Source organism: Manduca sexta, chromosome 20, assembly GCF_014839805.1.
Source record: "Manduca sexta isolate Smith_Timp_Sample1 chromosome 20, JHU_Msex_v1.0, whole genome shotgun sequence".
NCBI lineage: Eukaryota > Metazoa > Arthropoda > Insecta > Lepidoptera > Sphingidae > Manduca > Manduca sexta.
This window is the reverse complement of record NC_051134.1, coordinates 4,104,820-4,120,651: the sequence shown is the minus strand read 5'-3', so window position 1 is coordinate 4,120,651 and position 15,832 is coordinate 4,104,820. Positions and strand designations below refer to the sequence as shown.

Sequence of the window (15,832 nt, the reverse complement as noted above, 5' to 3'; positions counted from 1 at the left end):
ATCTCATGTGAAGATATGTCAAGTCAAGAACCCTCTTTTCACAACCTTAACGTAGACAATCCCATATACATTAGAGTTATTATGACACTGTCCAATTGTTGTTAGGCTTCAGTCTTAAAAAAACTTACATTTATTCACAACCCAAAATAGCACTAAGATCAACGCAATAAGTACTAGTTGGAGCTACGCATACAAGTTCCACATTCGGCCACCTCATAAATATAAAAAGGGAGGCCGCGCAACCCAGTTTTTCCCCTAGGTATTACAAAACATATGTATATTGGAAACAGTTGGAGTGGATGTCCCATCTAAAATGTGGGTAGTTGCGATATGAATAATGATGTTATTTTTTATATAATGCCAGCTTTTGCCTGCGGTTACGCTCGTTGAAAAAATATTCGGGATAAATATTTTACAGGTTAAAAAGTAGGCTATAGCATTCAGCAGTAATGTGGTGGCCTTTTAGTGAAAAAAAAAAATAAAATTCTTTAGCTTTCCATATTAGTATAGATTATTCAGAAACGACTTCGAGAATGGAGTTTTGCAGTCAAAATTTGCGGCGAATTTTAGGCGGTATATATTCTCTTTATTTATTCAACATAATACAATCGATCGTAATAAAAACAAGCTGGAGTTATTAAAAACCATAATACAATCACACCGTTGAGTAGTAACTCAAGTTAACATTTAATTTATTGAATAATCTAAGAAACAAAACTCAAGTTCTTGCTTAAGAGCCTGTCAGGTAAGTCTGTTTAATGACCATACACTCGGGCTCAAACTTAACGTATCGTTCGAGGTGTTGAAATCTGTCTATTAAATAGCAACGTCCTTAAGATGCTGAATTTAATTTTACAGCGTCTCAGCTGATATCGCCTCAGAGCAATACTTAGGTGCAGCTATTATTTCCTCAAAGCAATGGTACCTAATAGAAAGTCCCGTTATATTTATTTACTTATAAAGATACACTAAACAGATTGCTGACAATAATAATCTAAATTACATTACAGTGGATCTAATGGCTAGTCAGAATTATTATTTAGTTAAAAAAATAATAAGAAATATAAAATATATAGTTATATATATATTATAGTTATAGTTCTTATTTGATCAGACCAGCGGGTAAACGATTGCCTTCGTGGTCTTTTAAAGTCTTCTTTTCTTATAAGCAGCAGTTTATCGAAGTTATCTGATTGTCATCGTTGACATAACTAAGTATACTAACTGAGCCCGCGGCTTCGTCTGCGTAGAAATAAGTGTATCACAAAGTTTTCCCGCGTAAATCCCGACCCTGCGAGAATTTAAAAGAAAAAAATTAGCCTATCTTTTCATAAAAATCGTACAAAAATCCATTCAGCAAATTTTGAGAAAATCGATCACGTACAGACAGCTTTTGGGGACTTTGTTTTATATGTATAGTTAGTTATGGCTACACCACGTCGGTGCATAAATGGACAAACATTTATAATCAAGATATGGACATAAATCTCTGACAATGTGTAACCGATTGTGATTGTTAGAAAACTCTTTACATGGCGATTTGATAGCACTAGGAAAACGACGCAAGCTACGTAACCTTCTGCAGTGCGGACCCAATTTATTTTCTATTAAAGGTTAACGGGAAAGCATTTGTAACACTTGAAGCGAAAGGACTTTTATTTTGGTACATTGTTAATTTAAGTTTAGATTTGAACTATTTTTTTAACGATCAGAAACATTACATAAATACTCATTTAATTACTAATACTCATTAGTAATTACAAGTTGCACTATAAAATACTTTTAATTCAAATGCTGCCATAATTAAAGGCGATCACGGCACACATAAAAAAATGATTAAAGTGGTATAAAAAAAAAACAAAATATGCATTTATAAAAAGACTAATTCAGTAATACAAAGGCGTAAAACGATGAAAATATATCATTAATACGCATTTAATTTGATGAACAATTTAATTAACATTTTAATATGGATGTTACGGAATGTTGAACAATAGCGTTTGAAGATAAATTAGCAACTTCAATCAACAATTTTATATATTTCATTCGTGTGACGGCTCGTAAGCAGTATAATCGTTACGAGGTCTAGGGTTTGAACCCCGGGGCGGTTAAAGTGATATTAGGTCTCTTGGTATCAGCTAGGAGATCCCACAAAAAAGCAATATAGCTACTCTATTGAGACATAGTTCTGCCTACCCCTAAAAGGTTAAACATCTGATGCTAGTCAATGTTTTACGGACACGGCGATATGATCCTGCGCCTGATGATAAGTGGAGTAGCGTTCAGATACTGTCGAATGACGAGAGATGATTAACCCTCGCCAGTCGATAAAGTTATGGCGGCTTGTTTGTTTCATGGGAATCTTTCGCCAACAAATGTCCAGTTGAAGAACGATGACTCCTTGCCAGTCAATTACAGAGGCCTTTTTGTTTCATGTTTATGTGAATCATGTGAGCTGGCACTCACGGCACAGCTTTTAAACGCAGAGTCAATAAATCTTAGCGGTAGTACAAGATGAGGCTCTATGTCAACTATGCGGCGACCCGCCAGCGATAAGGCACGCAGACTCTGGGAGAATGTGCCTTTTGTAGAATAATCCTTAATGCAACAATGCTCCCTTTGTTTTTCTACACTATCGAAATCGGTGGAATATCGAGTTACAATTTTCGACTTTATTGTAAACTCTTAAAACAACTTTCAGTGTTTTTAGAAAAGAATTAAAGTACTTCAGTGGCTTAGTTAAATGAATACCGTGATGTCATCGCTTCTCAGGGTTAGATGTAAGGTTTTTGTACTCAGTAACAGTCTGAAGTGTGACGCTGTACCCAATAAATATCAATAACATAATAAAATATTATTCAAAATCAATTAACACAACAATGTTATGCATCAGGTGCAGTTGGGTCACTCTGCCGTGCACATAAAAAAGTGTATTATTGAAAATTGTTAGCCCTATATCAAGTGTTTTAACATTAATGTCAAATAGAGACTTCCCGCCCTCAGACCCACCACTACAACTCCTGTAAGCCAGGATCAGCAGTGGCGCGCATTTTATGACACCGAGCGGTGAAGCTCGGCGAGTCTCAGGGAAAACTAATTTGTCATTATGCCGCAACGAAATTATATAGAAAGATAGGGAGGAAAAAATGTCAAATAGTATACAGCTCCTACCTTTACAAAGGTACTTACTTGGCATTCATCCAGTAGTATATAATGGGGTTGACCATAGCGTTGGCCATGGCGAGCCAGTAAAAGCCCAGGTAGACGTGCTGTACATACTTCATGTAGAGGATCGATGGGTTGAAGTGCGTGTAGATGAAGTATGTATGGTATGGAAGCCAGCAGATGCCGAATATCACTATCACTAGGATGAACATCTTCACGACCTGTAGACAATATTTACATTATAAGTGCATTATTTATTTATAAAGATACACTAAATAGATTACTGACAATATTAATCTACATTACAGTGGATCTAATCATCATTATCATTTCAGCCGGGATTCGTCCAATGCTGGACACAGGTCTCCCCCGTTGAGTGCCACAGGGACCGGTTCTGGGCCGCCCGCATTCATCGGACTCCGGCGACCCCCACTAGATCATCGGTCCATCTCGTGGGGGGCTTGCCTACGCTGCGTCACCCGGTTCGTGGTCGCCACTCCAGAACTTTTCCGACCCAACGGCCATCAGATCTACGAGCTATGTGCCCTGCCCTGTTATCCCCTTATGTGGATCCAATGGCTAGTTAGAATCCAAATCGAAGTGTAAACAACTTATTCAAATTAAGTGACACGTACGTGTTATTTAGTTACAAAATAATAATAATAAATATAAAATATATTGACTAACGTAAGGCAGATGATGTGGGAGTTGTATCTGACTTGGGTGCTGTGGATAATATGTATTTTACTGGGCGTCGGAAAGTACTATATTTCGAAGAAAAAAAATATGCCGGGAATATACAATTATGTTTATCTAATATATGAAGACCGCCGACTCATCACCTCTGACTGTCGTTATAGCAATACGGAAAACACTGAAAGTGCTGATCTGGATATTTATTTAACATTTTTATCATCGCTATCGAAATGGTTAGAGATAAATAATTTCACATATGTAATATAAGCCATCAATCGTCGCATACGTTCACTATCGTTATGATTAGAGATAACTTAATTGCAACTTTTATTTAAAATTAAATATTGTTAAAAGTACTTTTGGATTTTTTCCTGACCTCCGGCAACAGCAAGCGTAATTAGACTTAGCCCGATATTCATAAACAAAACGAACGATTGCATAGTTTCGGCATTTTCATAGTTTTCTTTGTCTTTACTACAGTAGTCAAACAATTGTAAAGTATTTCAGTATTAGTCAACCACGTTACTCCCCATTGCGAACGATTCGATTTTACTTCAATTGGTTGTCAGATAAACAACGCCAAAAGCCAAATAAAACTGTGAAAGTGCTGACACTACGCGTTCAGGCGCACTGTCCGTTTTCATTGCATTGACATTGACAATAGCGTATGTAAGTTTCGCCGATTGGGGCTGAATCTTAAACTCAAACGTTGGTTAGAATTCGCTCGGTACGTTCTTAAAAAATTATCAATATAGTTCATCAGCTTCTCAACAAAAGGTAATCTAAAATGTTCAATAACATGTCTTATAAATTTATCTAAAATATTAATGAGGTCTATATTAAACATCAACTTATCTTTAAGGGAATATATTTTTCTTATTCCTAATATACATCCGCTTGTCAAAAAAGTTAATCTAAAATATTAATGAGGTCTATTTTCAACATCAAGTTATTTTTAAGAGAGTTCCCTATTCTCAAATTCTTTAAGCTATGTCAGATTTGATCTGTGTCATCTCTAGATAATAATGTTAAACTTTCAAAGTACTTAAATGTTCCGTGGCTTGGTGATATTTTTGAGCCTGTAATTTCATTATAACTTTGGTGTTCTATTATTTACTTTTTTACCGGGAAAATATAGCGGGATTTAAGCCCGAAAAAACTCTGGAACGTGGTCGAGGAAGCTAATTTTATATAAGTAAGTATAAATTGAATTAGTGTAGTGAGAGTCCAGCAGTAGATTAATTTCTAACTTTTCGGAGGTTATATATATATATATTTTTTTTTGTTCTATGTTGTACCGACTATATGTAGTACATCATTTTAACAACAATCTAGCCTTAAGACTAATGAGTTATTTAAATTTAACCTAAACTTCTAATGAGACTATGACTAAGAATATGTCCAATAACACTTTTCTTATTGTCTGTATTAAGGGGAAAACACATTGTTCGCGTGTTCTTTTTAAATAGCACTCACTGCACTATGCTGCACTAAATGTTCACTAAACTAACTCGAAGGGTTTTGTCCTTTTCAGTCTTCTCACTAGGTCCGTGTTGTCGAGGAGCTGGATTGGGAGGTTATACATGATGTTTTTTAAGTATATTTTAATTTTTTAAATAAATTATTGTTTATATCGTAAAAGTATAAAAGCATATAAAAATATATTAGTAAAATTACTCTCCGATAGCGTGGCTCAAATTCATTGACAAATTAGTCGTGTCCAACAATAATGACTTCTATATCTCTTATTACACATTCTGAGAAATTCTGGGATATAAAATTTATTTGTAAGAGTGTAAAATATGTACAGTACTTTATAACCAACATGGCGGACGAAATGCCTATACATAATATACAATTTTTTTTGTATTTTTTTTATGGGCATGTGAAAGTGACTCTACTGCAGCTGATGGTAAGTGGATTGGGGTCCAATAGAATGTCGACGGACGACAGATGATTGCCCCCTTGATAGTTGACACAATTATGCCGGCCTGTTGAAACCGGATATATACAGACTGATCCCGGAACGCGAGGTACTTACGTGGGCAACTATTACGGGTTTTAACACCTTGTGTATAGTCGACGCTATTCGGGTGGATATAAAATATATCCTACCACCAGCATTTATTTAACAATTACTAACTAAATATAATGGCAAAAAGCCATGGAACGAAAAAGCCATCTAGTTTTTATTGAGTATTAAATCTAGTCTAGACGATGATCGATCTCGCTTCGATATTAATTATAAAACGTTCTGTATGTAGATTATCCAATATTTGAACCCTATAAAAAAATTAACCAGATTATCATAAAGCTTTAATATCGTGTACCATAATTACTTACAAACATTAGTTTACTAAAATTTAACAAGAATTCAATCATGCTAGGTTACGCGGCTAGAGCAATGGATTTTAATGAGTTTCAACTTTAAATCTTTTGTGTCTGCGAGTTAATTTCTGTATGGTTGAAAATTGGTTTGGTATACAATTTAATGTACTTACTTAGTATTTAATATTAAACATTTTAGATTTATACACGATATTTCAATGACGACGCGCATATAATTTTTAAAGAGTATGTTATTTTCGTTTAAATTAACAAGAACCAAAATTTATAAACTATAAAGCTATTTTTTTAATTAAAATACTATTTAAAAATAAACAATAGTTAACAATACATAACAATAGTAGTAATAGACACCATTATAAATATACTAAACATTTTTAAAAGCTATACGAACTCAGAGTACTTTAGTGCTCGTGGTCGGATATCAAGAATAAAATAATGAATACATATAATATGATCTGTATTATATGTTTAGGTACCTATTTATAACATTAATTGTTTTATTTTTATTTAATATACGAAGGTATTTATTATTAATTCCCTTATTTACTTTTATGAATATTTAAATTTTAATATCAAGTTACCTTGATACACCTACGTTATTTATATCTGTACTAACCTAAGGTTAATTGAGAGAGAATGTCTTTGACATTACGTCAGCTGATATACATTTTTATATGCAAACTAGCGGACCCGACAGACTTCGTCCTGTCAAAAAGATTTGTAATATGACAGTTTTTTGTTCCTATCTATTTTATTAGTCACAATGCGATATCACTTTTGTTGAGTTTCAGAACGCGACATTACATTATTATATTCTATGCTCCAACGCACACTGCTTTGATGTTAGGAACACACCTACATTGCTTAGACAACAGTGAACTTTATACAATAGCAATAAAGCTCAAATTGACTCTACGTATTAGTTAGAAAACGTTTGTATGGGATAAAGAAAAGGACTGTTTTTAGGGTTTTTTCCGGCAATTATTTGGTATTTTCTCGCCGTAAAAACCATCCTTGAGCTTCGACGAATATTAAATAAAAAGAATTGGCCAAATTGGTCCAGGCGTTCTTGAGTTATGCGCTTACCAACACATTTAACGATTCATTTTTATATTATAGATATGTAAATTAATAAGACGTTTTACATAAATTAAAGATTACTTGCAATACATTATACAAAAAATATTGTACAATTTCAGAATTACAGCAACACAAACCTTTCTTTTAGATCGTATTGAGTCCACCTGTCTCTGTGTCATCTCGCCGATGGACCGAGAACCCCACAGCACTCTTCCCATCGCTGAATAGAAGAACGTCATTCCCAACATAGGAACAGCATATGTCACAACGAAGAACAGAACTTGGTACCTGCGAACAATATTTTAAATTAGCACCAAAATGTACATACCAAGTTGCTTCATTTTTCGAGAAGGTTGCGCTGTTGTCACACTAACATTTTAGCATTTTTAGACCTTTTATGTAATAGGCGAACATATTGACATTCACTGGGAAAATGCTTCGTATAATACTATGCAGAAAAATCCAATATAATTTTAGCTAACCCGGAGATTGAACCCAAGACTTCACGGGAGTCGTACGTCAGTACAACCATTATACCTCAATACAATTACATTGTGGTAGTAAAAAAATCCGTTGAAAATATTCAACAAATATTCCTTTCAATAATCAAATGTCGTTTCGTTCAGAAAAAGTTAACGTCAGAAAAATTCAGCTAGCGGAACTTAGATGCATTGTGAATTCGACAGTATGGAGAACGCATTTAGTATGCATTTCGCTACGCTTATCCTAAAGAGAACTCAATTTAAAAGTCAATAACGATGTCGTAAAATTGATGCACTTATCTTCAACTTAATGTCATAAAATCCTTTGAGAATCTGGGTATCTTGAAAATTTTACATTGTCGCAGTAAAATTAAAAACAAAATAAAGAGGAATATTTTTTCCGTTTTTAAAAAAAGAACACGAAGATGCGTTTGATAATGACGTTTGTAATTGGTCGAGAGATCAACCCGTGAGTCACATGTTTATATCTCGACCAATCACAATAAAACGACACGGACTCCCGTTTTCATATTCTAAGGAGCCAAAGCTGGCAAATATTATTTTCTTAATTGCATTTGTAACCTACTTCCAAAAATAGGAGGTTTTCAATTAGAGCTTGTATTTTTTCTGTTAGTTAAGACAACTCGATTTTTCGTACACGCTTCACCCAGTGCTTGTATTTTTTCTAATTTGTTGGTTAAGACAACTTGATACTACGGTACACGCTTCGCCCGTCAGTCTTTCCGGAAACCTAGTTAGAAACTTATATACTTAATCCAAAGTAGGAAGAGCAAGGGTCGTAACCATAAACGTTTGTTTACTTGGATTCGATGTTTCACCAATCAACCTAAGTCTACAAACTTATTTACCGCTGTTCAGTAAACGAGGAAGTTGATAAACTTAGCACGTGATAATAATCTACTCTATAACTTTGGAAGTAGGTATATATAACTTCCTGACGGCATTGAAGTATATTCTATAGACACGAACGTTCATATGAACTATTTGTTCAAAATCTGAATTAAAATGCCAACCAAAACGTCACCGTTGTAACCTATTTATTCACTTGAACAACAAATAATTTTACTTATCGGACTAATATTGTTATTTACATCCACGTTTACATTTAGACTCGAGGTCTTATATTATGAGCGTCACTCCGTACATGACCACACGCTGTTAATGTTGAAATCATACTAAAGACAGGTGTACGGATTGCAGTGCAGTTGAGTCGAACACAACGAGTGTACGGAACGCCAGATTTAGTACGTAGTACATATATACCGATGCCTGACGGTATATTCTTAATATCGTCGGTTGAAAAGCTAATTGACTTAAGCGAAATTTTTTCGAAAAATTTTAACTATTTTAGAAAAAATATGGAAAAAGTGCTGATTTTAAATATGTATGAAACTTACTGTCGCAAAAAATGTCGGGGAGTCTGACGCCCGCACAATTTATTTATTAAAAATATTTATTATTAATTGCCTTATTTACTTTTATGTATGTTTATTTGTATATTTAAATATCAGGTTATCTTGATGCACCTACCATAATATATATCTCTGTACAACCATAAGGTAGATTAGGAGAGAATGCCTTTGGCATTAAGTCTCGATATTATGTTAGTTTTCAATAGAAAGTATAAATTTATATAAATATTTGCCATCGGTTATCTGTTAGATTATTGAGTCTTCATAACATAGTTACAGAATTCAGTTGCTTCTAGACCCTTGGCGAAATACAAATACATTTTAAAGATGTTTCGCACTAACCACCTATTAGGGGTAGCGAAGTCGCGCCGTCTATTTTAAATGTCTGTTATTGACCTTTCCTTTGTATTGTATTCCAAAATCATTTCTTATTATCACGTACGCGTATTTACTAGGTTTACCACTACAAAGTTGGAACAAACATAAGTTCATTAAGAATGAAAAATATATAGCAAGATATAGTGTTATTATTTATTCATTTCATTGGTTTCATTCAGGAGTGTATATAGCAAGATATAGTGTCCTTATTTATTCATTCGTATTATTGGTCTCATTCAGGAGTGTTAGATTTATGTTGTAGCGTTTCTTTCTCTCTGTCCTTGTCCTACACCAGTTTGAGGTCGACTCAATACAATTTGTACATAAAAATACTAAAATAGAAGGAGTTTCCCGAAACTTTCTAGGTAGTTAAATTACAAAACAAAAACACTCAGAAACAACCTAATTCCAGCACAACGAGTACGCTCTCATCTTATTACGTACTAAAAGCGATTCAGAAAGCCTTCAGCGTTTTCGGTTAAGTATTGGCTGTATTCCAGACACATTGCTGTATTTCCGAGTTTACTTTGGAGAAACAAATTTTCGACACGTAAGCGAATTTTTAACCTATTCGTACGATTGAAAATGGTTCTGAGGTACCTTTGGATGTACCTATAAAAGTTTTTGGCAAAATGCCTACACTTTATATGTTACAGCGTGGTTCTAACGCTATATTCTAGAAAAGAGCGGAAAATTATTGACTAGTGATGGGTAATCATCTCTCTTCAGGCGACTCCATATCAACCCTATTCACTTACAATAAAAAGCATTTTCACATTGCCGTGCTTATTTAAAAATATGAGGCAAATAAATGTATTTATAAAATGTATTTATAAAATGTGATAAACTTTCGAAGTATTTTAATGGCAAGCAAAATCCAATAAAACTGCGGACGCAAATAAACAAATTGTATAAATAAATAGTATTGAATACGCCCGCAGCTCGACGAGTCATGTGTATAAAATATGATAAAATTTATTTTGGAACACATTAAAACAATAAACGTTTGTGGGGCTAGACATTCACGCGTATTTTCTCTGAAGACAATAAAGGTTGTATATATTTTTAACGTCAAATTAACTGCGATATATAACAATGTATATTTAATTAATTTATTGAATAGTTTTTTTTGGAAAATATATAATAATTTATTACTTATTGCTCAATGATTAGGTACAGAACCATGTGAAAATAGAAAAACAAAAAATCGCAAAACTTTGTAACAATAGGTATTTAATATTTCTAACAATAGATTTTAATCTGCAATCTTCTGACAATAGATTTTAATCTGCTACAGGGATGGAAAAAAAGTTATGTGAGTTATAGACCAAAAACTAAGCTAAGTTAGTTTAGTTTATCTCGCATACAGTGATAGCCCTAAAAAACACGAGGCCCCGTTTGGAGCAAAAAATAGTTCCCCGGTTTTAACAGTTTCGTCGGTAAGATTGTAAATAAGGTCCTCCAGGGCACCGTACGAGGCCCCTGTAAGGGCGAGGCCCGATTTGCCTTCCCATAAGGCCACTTTTGCTCGCACAGCTAAGAAAAAAATTTACTTATAGTTTGTCATCTGCACACAAGCATGAGAAAATGTTTCAACTATGCGAGCCAAGCTAAATTAAGGTTTATTTTCGATTTGCAACCCATATTAACTGACAATTAAAATATATTTTTTAAAATTAACTGTATTATTTTATTTATTTATTTGTGTTCATTTTAACATTACTGAATCAATATTTGTTTATAATCGATTGTTTTAGTAAATATGGAAACATGGATATCGCAATGAAATATGACCACAGTACGCTCCCTTTTTTTTTTTGCTGAAACTCCATCTTTGTTTTATATTATTTTATTCCTATGTTATAATGAAAATAAATTCTATTTTTAAAACTAACCCTATGTTGAAGAAAGCTTCGCCTTTGGTATTAAGTCAATGTAAATTTTATCGCACCCTTAAAAATATAATATTAAAAACAATAAATATTTATAAGATTGCGTTCAGTCAATTATCTGAACTATAAGACGGTAAGAGCCCTTTGTAAACAATTTAGTCACAACAATAGAACAAACGATAGTGAATTTGCACAAATACTTTAACGTCAAGAACAGTTTGCCTAGACGCGTTTAGTAAATATTTTTTATAATAAAAACCTGCATTAATTCGAACTTAAGGACGATGCAATCAAGCGTAAAAAAAGATGCTTCGATACCTTAATTTGGGTAAACTTAGCTTACTTTTTCGTTAAACATAATTTTTTAAATAGTTTGAGCTCTCTATTAGTCTGTAGTGTCGTTTAATAATTTTTATTTTATTTTCACTTTTTAACGCCTAATATTTATACCATTCATGTTGTGTCCAAGTGAAAATGTAACCACATGTACGTGTATGATTTGTGTTTATTTCATATTGTAATCTCTTGATCGTCCTAAATAAATAAATACTGGTCAATTCTCTTTATTTTAAAGGTATTTTTTTTTACATTTTTACATATACATTAAAAAATAAAAACATGCATAAAAAAAATGTATGACCCTCCGATGGCGAAGCGCAAGACCCAGGCCACCGGCGGTCCCGCCCTGTGGACTGGGGGCGTTTGGAGAATTCCACCACGGTATCCCCTGCCTGTTGTAAAAGGCGACTAATAGGGGCCATCGGAGGGTCGCCGGCGGCCAGCAGGGGGCTGTCGGCCGCTGGTGAAGGTTGTGCATGCTTAGCACATTATGGTGACCCCCGGGATGGACGGCAGTGTGTAGTTGGCCTCATGCTGCCGTAAACGCCGAGGGCGTCCTTCGGTGCGCGGGGGCTTCTGAGCCCCCCACCCATAGGAGACGGGCCGCAAGGCGGCACCGCGCAGGGGCGGCTGCGGTTGCAGACTAGACACTTCAACGTCAGAGGAAGCCCGCAGCCGTCCCTAATGCGCCGAAGAGGGCCACCGCGGAGTTTTAGCTGGTAGGCCGTGCATAGGTTAAGTTGTACTTAGTCTGGCCATAAATACTGTTACACTTAATTATAAAAAAATATTACATTTGAATTTCGAATCTGTCATTTTTATACGATTGTTCATTGTGTTTTCTCATTTTGGCGCCAATACATTGTAAAATATTTTGCGATATTAAAATGGTGTGGGGTGATAAAGAGAACCGAATCGCTGTGATAGCATTACACAAAGTAGGTATGGAGCCAAATGCAATTTTTAAAACTCTCCATACACTTGGTATTAGTAAAATGTTTGTGTACCGGGCTATTAATAGGTACAATGAGACCTCCTCTGTTTGTGACAGAAAAGATCTGGCCGTCCACGTAGTGTTCGTACGAAAAAGGTGGTCAAAGCAGTAAGGGAAAGAATTCGAAGAAATCCTGTCCGAAAGCAAAAGATTTTATCTCGGGAAATGAAGATAGCACCTAGAACCATGTCGCGTATTTTAAAAGATGACTTAGGACTTGCAGCCTATAAGAGACGCACTGGCCATTTCTTAACTGATAATTTAAAGAAGAATAGGGTGGTAAAATCGAAACAACTACTGAAGCGGTACGCAAAGGGAGGTCACAGAAAAATTTTGTTTACGGATGAGAAAATTTTTACAATTGAGCAACATTTTAACAAACAAAATGACCGTATTTATGCTCAAAGCTCTAAGGAAGCTTCCCAATTAGTCGACAGAGTGCAACGTGGACATTATCCGACTTCAGTGATGGTTTGGTGGGGTGTTAGCTATGAAGGAGTGACTGAGCCATATTTTTGTGAAAAGGTATCAAAACATCGGCACAAGTGTATCAAGATACCATTCTTGAGAAGGTAGTTAAGCCCCTTAACATCACCATGTTCAATAACCAAGTATGGTCCTTCCAGCAAGACTCGGCGCCGGGTCATAAAGCTCGGTCCACGCAGTCTTGGTTGGAATCGAACGTTTCGGACTTCATCAGAGCTGAAGACTGGCCGTCGTCTAGTCCCGATCTTAATCCGCTGGATTATGATTTGTGGTCAGTTTTAGAGAGTACAGCTTGCTCTAAACGCCATGATAATTTGAGTCCCTAAAACAATCTATACGATTGGCAGTGAAGAATTTTCCCATGGAAAGAGTGCGTGCTTCTATTGATAACTGGCCTCATCGTTTAAAGGACTGTATTGCAGCCAATGGAGACCACTTCGAATAAGCTTTTTATATTTTTAATTGTTTTATATTTATGTATTAAACTGACACACTGTAAAAGTAATAAATGTTATTTGCAGTTAACAATTTTCTTTTTTCTTTATTACAATATTTATGGCAAGACTAGGTATATAGGGTTAGGGACTCGGCCCGGCGGTCGCCCGAAGGTCGTCATCAAATCCGGGCGGCTGAATGCCGGGCCGTAAGGCACGGCTACCCCAGCATAACCGCTCAGTCACCCCCCACGAAGGCTGGGCGGTAGTAATAAGGGACTTTCTCCGCGAAACCAAAAAACAAAAAAAAAACAAAGGCCACCGGTGGTTAGGGATTCAAAGTGAGGAATCTCCTCACAATGCGCGCCGTGTCCAGCAATACTGCCTTCTGCATCTGGCCTCCGACCCAACGGCCAATTGAGAGCTTCCGAAGATGTTGGTCGAGGCTCTTTGGTATCAATCCATGCGCAGAAACGACAATCGGGACAATAATTGTAGAGTCCACATCCCACATGTCGGTAACCTCATGTGCCAAGTCTAAATATTTAGACAATTTATCTTTTTCAGCCTTAACAATTTATCGTCATGCGGAATGGTGACATCAACAAGTATTGCTCGGCGCGACAATCTATTAATAATCTATATCTCAAATACTTATTATTATTAGACTTATCGTTACCTTAAATTGTTTTAATATTGATGTTAACGATTGCAAAGACATCTTGGCTAAGGCCTCTGATTAATATAGTTTGGTCTGCAACTAGCATAATGCTTTATACTGCTGTTTAGTGACTAAAATAAAAAGCCTAATTTTCATAAAACTTTAATCTGATACCTATAAGAAATATTTGTTTACCTGAAATGTTTGTTATTTTTGATCGATGGGATTATATTTATTAAAGTCACTTACACCCGCATTCACAAACAATACTGAGAGTACGCACTAGGGTTGCCACATTTTTTTTGTCTATAAGGGACAAGTGCTTAAATGAGCAAAAAATACGTGATTTCCGTTTTTGACCCTGGACATATAAGAAGAAAATTTATTTTGTGACATTTTAAATATTTTTCCGAGAACCGCGTCAGTTTTCACATCTTTTTTGTGTAATTAAAAACAGGTATCAACTCGCTTTTTATTAAATTTATTAAAAACCAAGACGTATTGATATGTATGCGAAAATACGAACGTTGCGTGCGAGAGTACTTGTCAATCGTAGATCGATCTATTTACGAGACAGAGACTGTCCCGCCGGGATATTTTAAAATGTGCCTGAATTACGGGACGTCCCGGTAAATACGGGACGTCAGGCAACACTTGTACGCACATATAAGTACGCTCAGTGCGGCCGAACGTTTAGTATCATAGTTTTATTTGTCTATGACAGTCAACAAAAGTAAAGTTGTATCTCAGTATAAGCCAATCACAGTCAATACAAAGCAGACTTATTATCACAGTATTACTTGGTACATAGTTAAGTAAAGTTTGTAAATACGAGCCTTAATCTCTGCCATTCAATAATCAATCTCCGTCACAGATTCCATTAACATAAGGTCTAAAAAAATCTTGGGGATTCATCTTAAATGGAAGTAAAATAGTTTCTAAGAGCTCTCCTCGTTTACTTAAAGACGTATTTCATTCGGCGAGACTAATATTTATCTTCAGGAAGCCTTCCAATGAGAAGTAAAAGATAAAGATTTCCCCGCTTTTTTATCGTTCTTGGATAGTGCAAAATTATATAGTCCATTCTTTCTAATGGTTTTAATTAAATATTATTATGTTTACGCGAATGTTAGACATTGAAATTAAACTAATATTCGGATTCTATCGCGGTGCTAGTATTTTATTTTCTCCCGACGTTTCGAAGACTTTGCAGCCTTCATGGTCACGGGGACTGAGGTGTTGTCCGTAAAGTCAAAAGTTACAATATCTACCCACATTTTACAATTATACAACTTTTTAATTTTTAATTTAGCTGTTGGTGGTCCGATCACGCAGAATGACACAGTGTAGAAGTCTGGCAGCCGGTCTTTTGGGTTCCGATTTATTAAATGTAGAACTGATCCCAGGCTTGTGCAAGCTTCCAACCATCTTCCCTATTGAAAT

The 15,832-nt window shown here is 35.3% G+C and overlaps 1 protein-coding gene across 1 annotated transcript; it reads right to left on the bottom strand.

Moving 5' to 3' along the window:
- Positions 1 to 2,758: 2,758 nt before the first annotated feature.
- On the bottom strand, positions 2,759 to 7,822 carry LOC119189939 (tachykinin-like peptides receptor 86C). The gene is made up of 4 exons (XM_037440768.1): positions 7,809 to 7,822; positions 7,428 to 7,578; positions 3,190 to 3,386; positions 2,759 to 2,819 (listed from the first exon to the last, which is right to left on the bottom strand). Exons 1-4 carry the CDS (start codon positions 7,820 to 7,822, stop codon positions 2,759 to 2,761), a joined length of 423 nt encoding a protein of 140 aa, XP_037296665.1.
- Between the last annotated feature and the right edge of the window lie 8,010 nt (positions 7,823 to 15,832).

What these genes read in the sequence shown, in the direction of transcription:
- LOC119189939 (XM_037440768.1), bottom strand. An exon ending in CAATACGATCTAAAAGAAAG is followed by an intron (nt 3,387 to 7,427) that starts GTTTGTGTTGCT and finishes TATTGTCTACAG; the next exon opens with GTCGTGAAGATGTTCATCCT. An exon ending in TACTACTGGATGAATGCCAA is followed by an intron (nt 2,820 to 3,189) that starts GTAAGTACCTTT and finishes TATTGGGTACAG; the next exon opens with CGTCACACTTCAGACTGTTA.